Source organism: Stylophora pistillata, chromosome 6 (assembly GCF_964205215.1).
Source record: "Stylophora pistillata chromosome 6, jaStyPist1.2, whole genome shotgun sequence".
Lineage (NCBI taxonomy): Eukaryota > Metazoa > Cnidaria > Anthozoa > Scleractinia > Pocilloporidae > Stylophora > Stylophora pistillata.
Window position 1 is genome coordinate 16,054,454 of NC_142524.1, and position 17,917 is coordinate 16,072,370.

Genomic DNA, 17,917 nt, shown 5'->3' on the forward strand with positions numbered 1-17,917 from the left:
CCTAAATCTGAAACACTACTTCGCTTAGCTGAACTCTACGGGCGCTCTACATTGACGACTGTATCGGCGCTACCTCCTCTACTAGAGAGGAACTAACTCAATTCATAACCGCAGTCAATTCCTTTCACCCGGCTCACTGATCACTTTACGTGCACCTCAGCGTCATCTATTGCATAACTTTCACTTATTGCAAAAAGCTATACATCGGCGAAACAGGAAGACGACTAGGTGACCGATTCCGAAAACACCTTCGCGACGTAGAAAGGAAAGACTAGGACGCATCAAAACTAGTCGCTAGACAGTTTAATCTACCCAATCATTCTAAGCAACATAAGGCAATCTGCGGTCTTTCCTCACATTTAGGTAACTCGGAAAGCCGCAAAGTTCTCGAACAAAAGTTTATCTTCGAAATCGGCACTCTTAATCCCACAGGTATCAACGAACGCTTTTCATTCTAATAATTTATTCGTTTTTTTCTCGTCGCCATGTCCCTACCAATAGCGTAGCTTCACTTTCTGCATACAAACCCACACACAACCCACTAGCCATTTCCGATTTACCCTTGGCCTCTTTTTCAAAACGAGGCCTGGTGCTCAACCATTCTTGTGAAAATGAGTTTAATTTTCATGTGAATGAAAACTTATTATCATATGAAAAGGATAAGCACCAGGACTCGTTTTGAAAATGAGGCCAAGGGTAATTCGGAAATGGGCTATTCCTCCATTCGCTCTGACGAAGGGCTAACGCTTGAAACGTCAGCTTTTTAACTCTTTACGGTGGCCAATTTACAATTTCAACTTAGTTGATATACCAAATTAGCTTTCACAATGGTTTTGAACGGGATTGCGCGAGTGCCGGGGGCCGGTTCAAATGATTAAATAAAATAATTCCTATATAGGACATCAGAGCCTATTTAAGGCAGAAATGAGAGGTGGATTGGAAGAAGGAGGGGTTACTCCGAGAGGTCCTGACCCCACCCCCATCAAAACTTCTAATGTGACGCAGAAATTCTCGCAACAACAGGATCACGTTACTGTCCAATATGAAACATTTAACATTGAATTTTGTAGAGATATGTCCTGGCCTATCACGGCTTCAGTGTAAAGTCACAGATCGACAACATGATGAGGGAAACATTGGAAAAGTCTGATGCATTCCGTGATACACTAATTCAACAATTGTTGTGGGGATCAAAGGAAAACATGGAAAACAATCAACGAACTGAACTCGCGAAAGTCCAATAAAACTGTTATTAATGAGATGGAATATAATGGGTAAATTCTAGAAATCAAACAGATATAGCAGAAATGCTAAACTCATTTTTCACAGAAATTGGACCAATCCTTAGTAGAGACGTGACAGAAGTTGATAAATCCTTCGAAGAATTTCTTACTGAAACTGATAAAAACTTTTTTTTTGAAAAAACAACACCAGCACATGTCTTTGCACTACTATCGAGGTTCTGCAAGTCAAAGGCGAATGAATTGGATAATATTTCTGCGAAACTTCTAAGGGGATGTCCTGATGTGTTAGCGGAATCTCTACTCATATATTTAATCAATCCCAAATGACTGGCATCTTTCCCGATGAGTGCAAATCTGCCAGAGTCACCTCACTGTTCAAAAATTCTGGGAAGCGCTCTGATCCGATGAATTATTGACCAATATCAGTAATTCCAGTTGTGACCAAAGTCTTTGAACGGATAATCTACAATCAGCTTTATCATTATTTAACTAAAAACAACTTTCTCTCGTGCCATCAATCTGGTTTTCGGTCTTTGCATTCCACGCTCACAGCACTTATCAAAGCTACAGATAGTCGGGCAGTGGATATAGACCGTGGTCTTGTTAATATCGTGGTCTTTTTAGACCTCAAAAAGGTATTTGATACAGTAGATCACGATATTTCATTACGAAAACTGCCATCAACCAAACCGTTGATGGCTGGTCTTATCATATTATCATGGTCATATTCCGTCAGTTGAGGCAGATCAAGCAGCTTTTCAACCCTTAATATGGCAAGTCCTTTGTAGCAAAATTCAATCGTTGAAATATATGTTTAAACCTTCAAATAGTGGTATAATTAAAACGTAAAAAGGTGTTAATTCCAATTGTAATTGAAATTTGAATCCTTTGATCTTTGTGATTCGATCTAATACTTAAAACTTTGATTCAATACTAATCCTAAAATATTAATTCAATCCAATACCTGGTATTGATTCAATCTCCCTGGATCAGGCGTGGCCAAGAGGAACGAGAGTAACTAACCACTGAAAAAACATGGCTGGCGAAGAACGATTTGAACTAGAAGTTGAGTTTTGACGCAGTAGCTGGAGAAACGCACACCGAAGTTCTTGTTCAAATCATTAGCCTACTCAGGTTGATTAAGTATAATTACAATCTTGACACATGGGACAAGGAAAATTGGGATTCCATTGCTGCCGCTTTTTTAGAAGTGTGTTGCGTCGCAGAGCTATAACTTACGGAACCCCTAAAGTGCGATCCAAATCTGTCACTCCTCAGTTTTTTTTTTTTGCGACTTCTTTTACACTCCCTTTTTTTTTGTGACTTTTTTGTGACTTTTTTTTTTTGCGTCTTTTTTTTTTTTGTGCCGTTTGTTTCGCGTCTTTTTTTTTTTTTTTTTTTTCGCGACTTTTTGTTGCGACTTTTTTTCCGTGGGCTCAGAGCCAGTGTTGCAAAGCACGTGCGGGACAATGGCGTCGTCAACATCATCGTCAACGTCGTCAGCCACAGAAGATGCAATGAAAGAGGTAAAATGACCATAAATGTACATTGCCAGTAAGAGCAGTGAAAGATCTTTGAAAGGTCTCCTGGAGATAATATTGAGTTTTCAACCGAACGGTATTTTTGTCGGAGACTTTTAAAGTCATTACTCTTTTTCTTTTACAAAATTGAAAACATCAATTACTAAGTGTCTCATCTCAACCCATTCATCCTCAAAATAACTCTTGCACGCGTAGCTTACTTAAGTTTACTATGGAACCAAATAAATGCAGAAGATGTCAGAGACGAGATATGTAATATCAAAACATTCTTGTGGGGAACGTCAACGCTTGCCTGAAAATTATGAAAATTGACGCATGTTTTTCAGGCGAGTAGACACCAGCTGGCATGTTCAAGGGAGCAAAATTTGTGGCACATGATTGGTTATTTCTATATCCTGTCGAGGATTCTCTTTAATCTTGAGATAACCTTAACATGTAAAGCCGTGGTTTCTGGTACCCCAGACAAACTTTCCCCCTCCCCCTTCCCCGCTGAGTTACACTAACCGAGGTTGCTTTTCCCTTATTTGTTTGAAAAAGTGTAAACCAACCGTTTACATAAAAATGGCAAAGTCGTCTCGCGCGGCGAGATAACTAGAGAAGGTGAGGCAGATAGGGTACCCTATCCGGTGTGTTAACGTTTTCTCGTGTAAACTGTTGTGTATTAGGTATCGATGTACTACTGCTATAGAGTAACGCGTACACAGACCAGGTGCTCTACACGACTGCTTTATTAGAATACGTGAACTTAATATACAATGATAGATATACGGATAATCACGTGACTGCGGTCAAGGTTGCGCTAATCTATAGAATAAAGATTATGTAATAGCTAAGGTATCCATCCAATAGGAAAAAACACTACGTAAACACTTCGGCTCGCTTGCCTGAGACGAAAAGGCTCAAATTGTTTCCGGGCCCGTGTGATTTAGGCCCGCGGAGACCAGCATTTTGTCTGATATGTCACCTGTCTAGCTGCCACGAAAGAGAATGGTGAGGGAACAGCTCTTACAATCCACAACTCCATACGCTCCGTAAAGTTGTTTCAAAGGGGTGTGTTTTCTCGGGTACCAAGACCATACAAATACAGCCTCTTTGTTTCTGCCTGGTCGACTATTGCCATAATTTATATTTTTGTTTACTTTGAATTCATGGACCATTTTATCGATTATAGTTCCAATTGAGTGAAATCCAATGTAGTCACGTTTTCAGAATGATTTTCAACCATTACTCTTTTTAGAAAGAGAATGGAGACCTAAGTTGTGTCGGGGGTGTAACTGAGGGCAGTTGTCGTGAGAAATGTGATTTATGTTGAGCCCTCTTTAATATATTCTGTTAAGCAACCCAAATGCTTTAGTAAAATCCTGCTAAATTATTGATTCCTCAGAGGGCCTTTCGAATAATGATAAATTCTTGATTCCTGAGAGCCTTTCGAATACTGATAAATAATTGATTTCTCCATGAGCTCTTTAAACAATCTGATTTTAAAGTGCTCTGACATAGCAATTTTCTATCTTTTGTTGTAAAGTGATCTTGGTCTAATTAAGTTAATTGATACGCAATCGAAATCTTTAATTCGACATTCACAATCATCACCACAGGGGCCACTTAAAAACTTTTCTTTAGCAAAATCTTTAATATCTTAACTGTTTTCACTAATGATGAGCAACCATTTATAAGCTCACAGAGAACTTCCCGTTGGCAAAAAACAAAATGATTTAATTAAACCAGATAATCTTGACTGACAATTTCTTTCAGAGTATGATCATCTCGCTAAACAATGGTGTTCCTTCTCGCAAGTCTCTATTTCATATTGAAAAGCATCACGCAAAAATTTGTTTTCATGTAGACCAGCAGAAAACGCTTCTTCTAATCTCTTTGTTTATGTCTCTCTTGAAGAACGAGTACGCCAAAGGGTTGATCGCCGAGTTTAATACTAAAACAGCAATTTTATACTCTACATTGGGACAAAGTTTATGCCGATCGCTGAAAATCACAAGGATGCTGCAACGCAGATAAAACCCGTAGCAAACTAGAAACACTCCAATTACAATAGCCATCATTACGATGGAAGACTTCTCTTGGGTTTTAAAGGACACTCGATGGTTAAAACTCAACTGTCTTTTCAGTGAACGAGAGGCGCGATTTTGTTTAAATACAACACGTAACATCGATGTAAAGAAAAATATTAACATCGCACTGGGAAGGATCTCGAAAAATATAGTAATCAGACACATTAAAAAGCGAAAAAAGAATAACACTTTAAATAAGAAAATCTCTAACGTGTAAACTGTTATAATTACAGCTGGAATCGCCCAGGACAAGAAAACCATTTGAATGACTCGACGACGCGACATAAATGGCAAGTATTTTAAAGGTTTCACGACAGCAATGTAGCGATCCAGGACCAAACTGCAAAGGTTTGTCACAGATGCATATGCGAAGAAATTCCTCACAATAGAATCAAGTTCATGTTGATGGTTGCAAACAGTTACCTTCTTACAGACATACAGTAAGGGAAAAGCGCTCATCCCAACACAGAAGTCAGCCACTGCGAGTGAAACAATAAACGCGTTGGTTTTAGTGCGAAGCCGCCGTTTGCTGCAAACAAGGAAGATCATAAATCCATTTCCAGTTATGGTCAGAGTGGAAAGAGACCAGCCAAGAATTAAAAACCAAGTTTTCATCATGCGAGAGAAGATTGACTTAAATCATTCACTGAAGTTGTGTAAGTGATCCTTTTCCATATTCTAGGAAAACATTTGTAAATCATCTGGTTATGTGGGCCTTAAATTTCCGTAAAATGACGTATTCAAATGAGAATTTGCAAATTAGAGAAGGACCTGTCTAGTAATTCAAACACAGCGGGGAAATCGAGAGTCAACGAAGGCGGATACAACTTAATGCTCTGCGCTGGTGGTGAAACTCAGAGGCGGCGAAGGCAAAACAAAAACAAAGGTATTAAAACTCAGGACAGCTATCAAACAATAACCCATCCTAATCGACGGGCAACACGTACAGGATTTTAACATCGTCAAAAGTCAGTCAAATTATCAGTCATTATTCGGCCGAACAGATGAATATTCTTTCGCGATAAAAATATGTGCAGATAGTCATTACATAAATTTATGTCAGAAATTCAAAATTCATTTAACACCTTTATCATACGCACCAGGAGTTAGCTGTAATAATCAGTTAATAGTTTTAATTGAACGAGGATTAATTCTCCATTTATAGGTCTGAATTTTTACTGCAAACAAGGGAATGTTCGCGTACAGGGGGAGACTACTTATTCAAACAATCGCTGTGGACTTGTACAAACATACAATATGCAAATCAATTTGTCTTTCGTTCTAGCAATCTGGGCGCGTTTAATTCGAACATGAAATCTGCGGGGCGTTCATCTGGCAAATTGACATCCTAATCTGGGAGCCAAACCGAAGAATTTTATTACAACACCAAATTCACACACTTAATTCACATTATTTCGTTAAAACGGGTGCCTGCGTGTCCACTAACATTTTATCGACCGACGATCAATTTTCTTGGAACCTGCCACAAACATTCGGAGGTGGTCCACCCATTCAGCTGTTCCGTTTTCAAGTGCCGCCGACGAACTCAAGCTGTTTACACCAACGAAGTGAGGTTAAGTTTGTATCGCCAAATCACAACTGAATAAATATGGTCTATTTCGTATTCAAAGGGTTAAAGCCTTTTTCTCGTTCAATCTGATAAACATATGGGAAAGAGATTCTGGTGTAAACGGGTGTCTGTAAAACGCGGACCGGGTAGATGCGGATGGTGGATGCGAATAGAAAAATGCGGATGAAAAATTGTGGATGAAACATTGCGGATGGAAAAATGCGGATAAAAAAAAAAATCGGTTCGAAAAAAACAACAACAACAACATCAAACATGTCATTACAGTCGAACCCCCGCTATGTCGAACTCGGTTAAATTCAATTCCCAAGTCCCGCTATCTCGAACAAAAATCGATTTCCCTAGGATTTACCCTTCCATTTACGCTTCTCCGATGTTATTTCGAAAGCCCGCTATCTCGAACTTTTTTCTATTTCCCTTAGGGCTTCGAAATAGTGAGACCGGTTTGATGATAAAGAGTGTCTGTAAAATGTAGACCTGACGGTTGTAAATTTTTCCCACTTTTTCCTTCCAGATCATTCCATTAAAGAAATAGAACTCATCCCATTAGAACTCATTCATTCAGACAGAGATAGACCCTATGGAATGAACCGAGACGATGAAATTTAATCTTATGACGTGTATTTTTATGATACCTCTTTCCACTTGTTTTTTTTTTTTTTTTTCTATTCTATTCCGCCACCTATCATGTTTTATTTCTTAGTTTTTGTATTATTTTATACTGTTACTGTCTTTTCCATTCTCACTTAGTTTTCATGTAAAGATGAAATAAACAATTTTTAAAAATCGAGTTTCCAGATGGGATTTGAACCCACGACCCTCCGTGATCTAATCGGATGCTCTAACCACTGAGCTACAGGAGACTCTATGGTGAGCAAGAGTCAATTAGTGGGTATTGACGGGAACCGCATCACGCGGCTACACAGCCAAACATCAGCTAGCGCATAGAAGCTCACTAACAGCATCACGCTGTGTAGCCGCGTGATGCGGTTCCCGTCAATACCCACTAATTGACCCTTGCTCACCAGAGTCTCCTGTAGCTCAGTGGTTAGAGCATCCGACTAGATCACTTAGTTTTCATTCCGCAAACTCATCCCTTCTTCGTTTACCCCCAACGGGAAACGTGGTACTCTTCCTTAAAAAGGGGGGACGCAAGTATTGGCAGATGTCAATGAACTCCGCCTTTTCATGCCAAGTTTTACCTTGGGGAATTGAAAATTATAATTGCGCGAATTATGCATGAATTCCAATCAAATATACTTGCGATTGTAGTCTTTACACTACAGCCAAATTAACATAAGAAATATTTCGCAAGACAAGTAAATTTTAATCACTTCAGGTAAAACAAAGCTTCATAAACGACTGAGGAGCAACTTCAGAATACCCGTCCACATCATTTACATATGTCGGGAGGCTTTGATCTTTTTAACTCCAAGTTAACTTGAGGCTTTTTTCCCACGCAACACAATAAAGATTGAGTGACATGTCTCCCTTTTCTCAAAGCTCGAAAAAACGCGTAAGTAAGGATGGTTAAGGATAGTTAGGTTAAGGGGCTTGAAACTTTCTTGAATCGTTTCAACTTTCCGACTTGAATGAGATGCAAAGTAAAGTAAATACTTGAGATTTTATTTAAGCTTAAGTACAAAGGTGTTTAATGAGTGTGTGTGTGGGGGGGGGGGGGGGGACAGGTTAGAGCCTCTTCTTCCTCCAAGTCAAGATAACATTCTTGATTTTCTTCAGTTTCATTTGTTTCTAAATCACATTCCCCTCGGCAGTCTGATAGGATCTGGCAAAATCTTTCTTCAGTTAGCTCTAAACGACCGTTGAATAATCGTATCGAATCTTCACCAATTTCACAAATAACGTCATTTTTCTTGCATTTTGCTTCTTTGCTAGATGTTTCGAAGAGAAAACAGCTTTCATCTATTATGACATAATTATGTAGTACCAAAGAAATCATTTACGTCTATCACAAGTGAAATGAAGATAGAGAAAAAGTTGGATTTGCATTTGATCGCGTAAATTCCAGTATGTGATGACTGATACGTCTTGTGAATCATACCCAGGCAAGGGTACGGGCTCTACATCGCTTCTATAGTTAGTACCTGATGGATGCACTGGTGTATCTGCCTCCTTTTCAGAACCAAGCATTAAAAAGCTTCTGTGTTGATGTAAGAGCTTTTTCCTCGGAGCTGTCGTGTGCATCCACTGAAGTGTACATATAGAGGGGGAGAGTGCCAGCTTTGTCTTTCGTGAAAGAATTTCGCACGGACTGTTGCCTGACCCCTCGTCCAAATTCATTTCTCCAATCGTTAAGGCGTTTGATGTCCTCTTTATTCAGAAACGTAGTTGGCTCTCGTGGCACCGGAAGTAAGTCTTGGTACTTGATTGAAAACTGCGATGGTAGCTCATAGTGTTGTTTCTCCCGAGTGAAGCAAATATAACCCGGCCAAGCAATTCTCTTTAAGGTCTCATCTGCTGCCTCAACGAAATTCATCGCACAATCCAGCACAGTAGGTGTGTCTGTCACCTGTCGCATTTCACTATTGAAATACTCGTTAACGAGTGTAAGGAATGTTCTTACATCAACAACTTCGAGCAGATGAGGACATTCTTTACTTAATCGCGTTCGGAGGCGATGGAGGAAGTTCTTGATGAAAGTTACTGAGGCGACTGTCTTCTCAGTTGGGGTTCCCTGCGTCGAAAAGTGGACCACTCCGCACTCTCCGGTGCGCTCACTGAAGCGGCATTCCTTTGAAACAAGTTTGCACCACGAGGCAAAATCTTCAGTAATTTGGGAGGTGCAGTAATAAGGAGCGAGCTCCCAAGAAGGTCTTCCATGAACGTGGCCCGCTCTCTGAACCAGAACTTTCCACCACGACTTCCATCATGGCAGGCGTCAACATGAAAGAGTGGCAGCGTTTCATGAACGAGAGCGTTGATTGATTTGTATTGTGACACAGGCAGCCCAAGCTCACAACTAGAAGCGCGGACGTGACTCATGCAGTGTTACGCAATGGTTATTTATAAAGGTTTGTATGGGATGTTATCGGTTTACCTTAAAAGAGAAAAAAAATGTCATTTTTTGAAATAAAATTGACTTACCTTATTGCCTTGTTGTATTCTTTGTTGATTACCAGCGTCTCAGGCCATTTTGAAGCGTTTTCGGCAAGTTCGCGCTAATTTGGTGTTTTAGAAGTGGAGCAAGAGTAAATCCGAGGGAAATCGATTTTTGTTCGAAATAGGGGGACTTGAATTTAACCGAGTTCGACATAGCGGGGTTCGACTGTCGTGACATGTTTAATGTTGTTGTTGTTGTTTTATTTTTTCCAAACGATGTTTTTTCCATCCGCATTTTTCCATCCAAAATTTTTCATCCGCATTTTTCTATCCGCATCCGCCATCCGCATCTATCCGGTCCGCGTTTTACAGACACCCGTTTACACCAGAATCTCTTTCCCATATGTTTATCAGATTGAACGAGAAAAAGGCTTTAACCCTTTGAATACGAAATAGACCATATTTATTCAGTTGTGATTTGGCGATACAAACTTAACCTCACTTCGTTGGTCCTTATAATATTTGCGGTTTTGAGACACCATAGGCTCAGACCTTGGGGTCACATGACCTAGATCAACAGTTCGTGTTTGGATGCGTTAAGGTGGCTCGTACCAGTTTCCTCGCGCGGGGAACAGGTCACTCTTGCGTGACGCGCGCGAGAGAAACGTGCGAAAGAAGCGCGAGATCAAAAGATGAAAATTCAAAACAAAGATGGCAGCGCGTGGAATTTTTTTATTCTTTTGTGAGAAGTTTACCTTAGAGCTTGTATTTGATGTGTTGAACGGCCACTGTGAATGCAGGAGATAAAACTAAGATAACGAAGACGATTTTCGGAGAAGTAAAGGTTGCTTCACTTCACATTTAAAAGAAATATTCAACCGATATGAAATCTTGCGACGGCGAAAAAAGAAGAACTCAAGTGAAGGATAATCTACCCGAAGTGGAAGAAGACTTTGAAACTTCAAGGAAAATAATATGATATAGCCAGAAGTCATGTGTAGGATTTTTAAGATGAGCTCGGGAGGCTGTTTTTTACGGCTGTTTAATGATTTTCTTAGCAGTAAACGTCTGTAAACATCAGATCGTAGGTGCTCGCGCGAGCACACGCAATTGTCAGCGGTAGCTAAAACAGATCATGACCAAATGTCGCTCTTATAGAATCCAGATTTTTAAATGCGCGAGAACGCGCGTGGAAATTGCTAAACACACGAAAGCTATTGCATGAAAACAAGTCCAGTGAACCCTTCTTTTTATTGTTCCAATATGATAATAACGTCGAAAGGAATCATCAGAAAAAAACTAGAAAATTCTACGGAAGGAAATTTGTGATGTGTGAAAATTGCCCTTTTTGTAGACTTTCTGAAATTCGCTCCGTAGAATTTTTTAAAAATCTTTGGGCATTTTCCTTTTCAAGTGCCAAAAGCAATCACTGAAAAAAATCAGGGGGTCACCGTGTTAGTTTTCGAATTATTTAAGCCACAAGCTAAAAAATGCGTCTGAATAGGCCTATGAAAGCGTTGCCATGGAAACTGCTAGTGACGAAATGACACTTATTTTTGGATAACCAATGATTGTGTAATTGAACCCCGTAAAAGTGTTGAACTGGCCTTGGTCAGTCTTTCTGTTGTATTCTTTCAAATTTACAAACCATCAAAAAGATGAAAACCGGTAGGAGCCATCTTAAAATCGATTCGGTTTCTCGCTTTTCTGGCCGTTGATAAGTGTTTTTCGAGCCATTTTCCCTCTACAGAAGCCCTCACGACGGCATCATTAAGCTGTGGGTAGAGGTAAGCCTCTGAAGGAAAACAGAGGTGAGAGATGGTTTCAGGTAGAGTGGACCGCCAAAGATGCTTTACTGCCAGCTTGACGAGTTCACAAGTGATTTGTCTCTCGGGCCCATCTGTGGATGGCTTGCAGGACCTACCAAGGCTATGTGGCCAAGTTTTGATCGGTAAAAATTTCAATCGATGCGATGTTTTGCTGGTAGGACTGGATGGCCCGGCACGATTCTAATAATTCTTTGAAATGGAGATGATAGCAGTTGCCTTTTCGAGTTATGGCGGAATTACCCAGAACTCTTTTCGGGCATGAACAAGGCAACGGTTGAGTTTGCGACACTGGCTTTCATCAAAGGGAGAAACAAGGGCTGGCAGATAAAGTGAGAAGGAATTTTCTTGCCTAACTCCAAGATCTGGCCCTGAGGTGTGATTTGAACGCAAACTTTTGATTTTTTTAGCAAGTTTTTATCTTAAAAGATCGACGTGTTTTTGGTGTTGCTCTTGGAGCAAAATGCGGGACTTTGGGATTTGGTGCCATACGAACGGTTCACTGCAATGAAAATCAGGAATCATTGTGGTCGTTTTAGGTTGCAATAGGTGTCACATCAACGAGCCGGTGCAATTTACACACTTACATAATTTTGCGTCTTAAGTTCGACAAGAAACAAGTATCAAAAGTAGTAACGGTATTATCTGGACATATGTGTTCACTTAGTATGCAAGGGTTAAGCGGTCACCCTGTATTATGCGGTCGGTTTTCAAAGTCCAGAAAAATGTCCCCTTAATTACGGTAATTTTCAACTCTATTGAGCGGTCGTGGTGACCCGTGATTGAGTCTCAACGGCCTGTTTGTTTTGTCTTCCACCTGTATTGAACGGAATCACTCAAATTGGCCTTAGAATTATCTTTCAAGAAAAATTTAGTCCATGTTTCTCCAGAAATCAATGTTGTAGTACTTTTAAGCGAGTGTGTGTACATCAGTTATGGTCTAAAATTGGTTTTTTATCGTTTTTTATAATACCTCTGTGGAAACTGTAATGAGGACTGAGGCTATTGTCACTTTTCTGGATTTGGATGCCAGTCCTTTCAGTGTTTCTATAGGTTTCCTGACATTGGAGAGAGGCGCTGTTAGGTGATGGTAAAAAGGATTGTAACTCAAGAACTCAACAGAGTGGCCCGAGTTGTGCTCGCACTTTTCCATCTTTAGTCCTGGGTGTTAATATGAACTTATTGATTAAGAGAGAGGGCCAGACTGGAGAATGTTTGGCTCGTGGTCATTCCGCGTGGACCAAGCTGAAGGGCTAACGCTCGAGGCGTCAGGTTAAAATCCCTTTACGGTGACCAATTAAGTATCAATTCAGTTGAGATAACCAAATTCTCTTGTTATACCTCACCGACGTGGCACCGGAATTTTATTTTCGAAACTTACCCCTTTTATCCAAAGTCCAAAATAGTTTGGCAAGTTTCAATTTGACTGGGTTGAGTGATTTGTTCTCAAAAATGGTTTCTCGATTCATGAATTTTACGCTTAGTAATTATCGGGAAAACATAATTCAATATTCATTTTAGGAATTACTTTTGCAGAGAAAAAAAATCTGCCTCAGCACAGGAATTCAAAATTTATTAACGTGCAGCAATTGATGCAGTTTATGATTACTTAGCTTCTAGAATTCATTGTTAGAGCTAAAAAATATCTTGACTCTGATGTCATTCGCAAAGGTAACTACTAATTCGAAAATAATCTTTCTCAGAACAGTAAACTTCATTTGTGTGAAACTGCAATTCAACAGAAAAGTGGTTTTAAAAGACATTCCTGCCCTAGTAACTTTTTGTCTGTGATTCTGATTACGCCCAAATTCAGTAACAAAAAAACTGCTATTAATAAACTGACAACTTCACGCTTTCAAACACAGAATTTGTTGCCAGCGACTATAACCCATTATTACATGTGCTAAAAAAATTCCGCATTTCCGCAACAGGGAAACATCTTGCGGTGTATTGTAACGAAGTTTCACAGTTTAACCAAGATCTTAAGATCTCACAGGAACTGAGTGGTTCAATATCAATGATAACCTTCCCGGTAGGGGTTGCAAAAAACTTGTAAGTGACTACTACATGAAACAAGCCTTACGTAAACAAGTTTACGGACATTTTTTTTGTCAGAACTAACAAGAAAACGTTCGAGGTGAAACACCAAATTCACTTCTCTGTACAAAGTTCCACCAAACTCTAAAGGTAATAATAATGATCAACTTTAATTTCGTAGCCGATCTCTCGGTAGAAGTGCAAATTAATTCAAAATTCAAAGAAAAACGACTCGGACAAGTTAGTAGCGAATATAGTAAAGCACTGCTCATTTCGACTTACCGTCACTTCTTAAATAAATTTTGACTTGATCCATTCAAGTCCATTTCCTATTTTCAATTACACAATTGGTCCATCGTAACCCCATTTCATATCTTCCTCATTTAAGGTATTCTGACTTTTCATTTAGTATTTACAGTGCAATAATCAAAAGTACTTTGTTGGCCTCTTAATTCAATAAAGTCGATTATAGTCTGTTATCAAACCAGATAAATAGGATGTAAAAAAAGCGCATGACGCTCGTATTGTTTAGAATACGCAGTTCACTTCATCTAGCTGAGGGCAAGTCAAGCTGTCTTCACAAAGGACAGATTCCTCCAGAAAACCCCTTTCTAGGGACGATTCTCCAGTTAAGCGATTCTCGGCGTCTGTGTCTGAATCCTAGCAATATCGCTTCAAATTCGTTTTGCAGCCCGTTGATGAAGGAAAATCTTGTCACGTTTAGCTGTAATTGTTAAACTTATCTTGCAATAAAACACAGCACCATTAAAAAATGCTTAAGCTCTCTCGTGCTGAAAATTTTTCGCATGAGAATGTTTATTGTTCGGCGAAGGAGCATGACGGCCCGAGAGGACCCGAGGAAAGTTGGTGCTGGGAAGCACCTCGTAAACAATTTGTTGCAAGCGGGAAACAAATGAAATTGAATCCTTCTTTGGTCCAGCCATGATTCACCAGTGCTTGACATAAATGGCTGTTTTGCAGCTCAGTCACTATCCTCGTCGCTATCACCATTCTCTTGTTTATGATCCGCAGGAGGTTGAAGTTTGTCGAGTTCTTGTTTCAACAGCGCAGTATTCTGCTTCAGTGACTGCACGTGATGTGATATAGCCCTGCCAACCGGTCGGCCTGATAGCAGGCTCTCCGTTTCTTTTGTCCATAGCTCACACTGCTTTAGAATTTCATCCTTCTTGAGATAAAAGTGCGCTTCAATAACCTGTGGATGGCAGAGTGTTAGCAGACAGCAAGTAACTCTAAAACCACGCCATTCCCTAACGTTAATTAAGATCCTACGTCAAAGTATTTTTCGCTGCTTGTCACGACCAGGAAAAGAAGTTTCATCGAGAAACAAACCGCAGTATATTAGTTGGGTTAGAACTAAAGAAATCAAAACGGGAAAAGTAAAAAGTATGGAATATGGTTAGGTACAGTTAATAATAACACGGATTGTTAATGACAAATTTAAGCCGTTAGAGCCCCCTTCATATTTTAGTAAATCCGAAAGTTAACGAGCAAAAAATGGCGCAAACTAAAAATGTTGGGTGTTGTTTGTTTTTCCCACGGCCATCTAACTTTGGGGAATGATGTGCAAAACCTTAATTGTCTCTTCTAATACTTTAGGTTACGCTTCGTACTGATTTACCAATCTGCAACACAGGGAGAGTGAAAAAACGTTGTAGTTGTGAAACCGACGCCAGAGATGACCTTAAGATTATACTTGACCAGATGATGAACACTCGATAGTTTTCGAAGCGCCTGTACGAAATGATCCCGACTACACCAATATGCGAGCGAATCTGAGTCGAAGAGATATCAAAATGGTAAAATTGTCATCCCAATCTCACCTGTTTAAAGCAAGGTGACGGTTTCTTCAATTGCTCCAACATGGCCCACCGTACAGTGGCCTGACAGATATTCGCATCATACTCCCGCGAGTTCTGCTGTCCAGCGGGTGTTCCTCTGGATCTCTCGTAACCAGGCTCGTTGAAGTAGGGCTCGTTGACCAGTATGAGCGACTGAATTGACACCAGGACCTAAAACATGAGGGAATTTATTCAACCCGCTACTCGGTTACAAGAGTTGTGGCCTGTGTCACGGCCACGAGGTAGATACTTTAGTTGGAAATTACTTAAGATTCTGTCCAAAGGTGTTAGTACCTGAAGAAAGCTTGAATTCTGTGGATTCCACTTCTCCTCTGGTCTACCATGCCACGTGTTCAATATACTCAGGCATACCTGATGAAAGAAAAAGGACATAAAATCAACAGCAGGGGAAAGGTGAATACTACACGTAAACTACTCTCCATCAGTCCTGGACGTCACTGCCATATTTCAGACAACTCACTCACTCGCCATGTAAAATTTCTGAATAAGAGACTATTTCTTTTAGCACGCGAAGGATATCCCAGTTTCAGTAGTATTAATGAACTAAGAGAATTGCCACTACTAATAGGTGTGATGCCAGTCCACTGCAGATTAATCCCTTACCCTCCCCGCCCCTTTCCTCCGCCTCCCCTCGCCTCCCCTCCCCTCCCACTGTATTTTCGTCTGGTGTCACTTACAGTTTGCCCCCCTTCCCTAGCCCTGCATTTCGTCAGATTTGACTGACAGTTTGCCGACACTCATTTCTACTCCTGACGGGAGAATGGCGTTTTGAGAGTTCAGTATCTTGCTGAAAAAACACAGCACAAAGACTCAACACCAATACCCGACCAAGGCCCGCAGGCAACTATTAGACTGCGGCTTCTCTCCCAAATACTACAAAACTGATAGCCAATGGAGATGAAAATGGATTAGCGACGATGAGGAAGGTGAGAAGGTGATAAATATAACTCGTCAAGTTGAATGTCATGCTGTACATCACACTGTACATCACACTGTACATCACAATGTACATCACAATGTACATCACAATGTACATCACACTCTTAATTACCTTTCCATCATTGTAAAGATTCGGATTGAAGCGTATACTGTGGTGCCCAGTAGTTTCAAAATTCACGTGCATCGGCGATTCCGGGTAGTTCTGCGGAAAGTATACATCGAACTCGAAACAGCCATTGGCATACGGAGTGTCTGCTGGACCGGTAATGAGAACCTAGCAAACACGAGAACAGTGTTTTTAATATTCAAGGTGGTTAAGATGGAATTTGTCGCTACCATACCAATACACCATCTTGCCAACCAGTCATGAAATTGGACAAAACTCTTTCGTATCAGCTAGAAGAGTGTTCTACGGTGATTGAACACAAATTCTCGCCACTCATCTCTAGTGATAAGAACAGTGGGGATGGATAATCTGTGATCGCTAAAGTTCGTTTATTAGTCAAGCACGTATCCAGGAATTTTCTATGGGGCTGGGAAGGGGGTGGGAGTCTCAAACTTGATTCGGAAAACAAAGGAGCATAATAAGCTACGAGATATTCAACAACGAGTAAATTTACGTACTTTACGTACTTCTTATTGGGTAGTAACATAAGATCCCGTCCTTGCAAGAAATCTGGAGTATAACGAGTAGCAAAAAAAAAAAAAAAAAAAAAAAAAAGAAAGAAAGAAAGAAAAACCGGAACCTCTTCGTGGATCTACCATTGTTACTGGAAAATACTAAGTAAACTTACTCCGAAACCGGAAGGACCCTCTTTTGCCATTCGTCATCAACACGCGTGAATGTCTGTTTAAATAAAGATTCATTATTACCTTCATAACATCCAGTCGCTCTTTATCGCACCGGACGAACACACTCGAGCTGCTGGACAGCGGAAGTGACGTAGCCAGAGACGACACTTCCTGTGCGAGCCGCCGAGCCCGCACCATGCTTCCGCTGCCACCCGCATTAGCCGTTGACCGCACTGAAGATGCAAAGTGGTAACCGCCAGGATCGAACTCTAGTTTTCCGTCATCTTTCTCAATCACGATCCGGTGGGTTCCTGTCAAGATTAACAAAGGTTTGACTTATTAAACCAGTCGTGTCGGGAAATTCCGAAAATCACTGACAAGGAGTTCACAACCGAAAGTCTAACTTTTTTCGAGACAAAGTTCTTGATACATTTCGTAACAATAAGAATTATTCAACAAGGAAATCTTGACAAGTTTCTTGTCGAGGCCATGAGTGCGACATTAGACCTGATGACGGAAAAAAAATGTCGGGAAAATGTGAGCAAGAGTCATCGTTTGTTTCGCTTACATAACTTCATAATTCTTCGTTACACGTTGACAATAAGTTTTTCCTCAATTTTTTTTGAAATATTAACAAATTTCAGGAAACGGAGAAACAGTACTCTGAGGCGAGACGATAGCTTCTTTAACCCTTCAAACGCCAAGATTGATTATCCTGTATTTTCTGCCAACATTATCACCTCTCAATCAAACTTTAAGATCATCCGAGAATCAAGGAAATGATCATCAACTACAGGGTTCTTGATTGTTCAGCGAATTCTCCCTCTCAGTATCACTGGCAATCTATAGTGAGCTGTACTTATGTTTAGTTTCAAGCTTAAGGGAAATTATCATGTACCACAACTTACACTACCGTGGGATGGTGGCGATGAGACATGGTA

At 40.3% G+C, this 17,917-nt stretch overlaps 2 protein-coding genes and 1 long non-coding RNA gene across 3 annotated transcripts in view; 1 reads left to right on the forward strand and 2 right to left on the reverse strand.

Moving 5' to 3' along the window:
- Positions 1-4,398: 4,398 nt before the first annotated feature.
- LOC148728500 (octopamine receptor beta-2R-like) lies at positions 4,399-5,780 on the reverse strand. The gene has a single exon (XM_088762783.1). The coding sequence runs from the start codon at positions 5,470-5,472 to the stop codon at positions 4,624-4,626; it is 849 nt and encodes a 282-aa protein (XP_088618909.1). The 5' UTR covers positions 5,473-5,780; the 3' UTR covers positions 4,399-4,623.
- Positions 5,781-12,886: 7,106 nt separating this feature from the next.
- LOC111328727 (dual E2 ubiquitin-conjugating enzyme/E3 ubiquitin-protein ligase BIRC6) overlaps positions 12,887-17,917 on the reverse strand; it is a 45,221-nt gene continuing 40,190 nt past the window's right edge. The window contains exons 39-43 of the mRNA XM_088762782.1: positions 17,058-17,287; positions 16,297-16,458; positions 15,519-15,596; positions 15,207-15,395; positions 12,887-14,578 (exon numbers count right to left, since the gene is read on the reverse strand). Coding sequence (XP_088618908.1) covers positions 14,348-14,578; positions 15,207-15,395; positions 15,519-15,596; positions 16,297-16,458; positions 17,058-17,287 — 890 coding nt within the window. The 3' untranslated portion in view covers positions 12,887-14,347. The remainder of the gene's footprint in view (positions 14,579-15,206; positions 15,396-15,518; positions 15,597-16,296; positions 16,459-17,057; positions 17,288-17,917) is intronic.
- On the forward strand, positions 15,503-16,923 carry LOC148728501 (uncharacterized). Its single transcript, XR_016002333.1, has 2 exons — positions 15,503-15,638; positions 15,943-16,923. It is a non-coding gene; the product is annotated as an uncharacterized LOC148728501 (long non-coding RNA).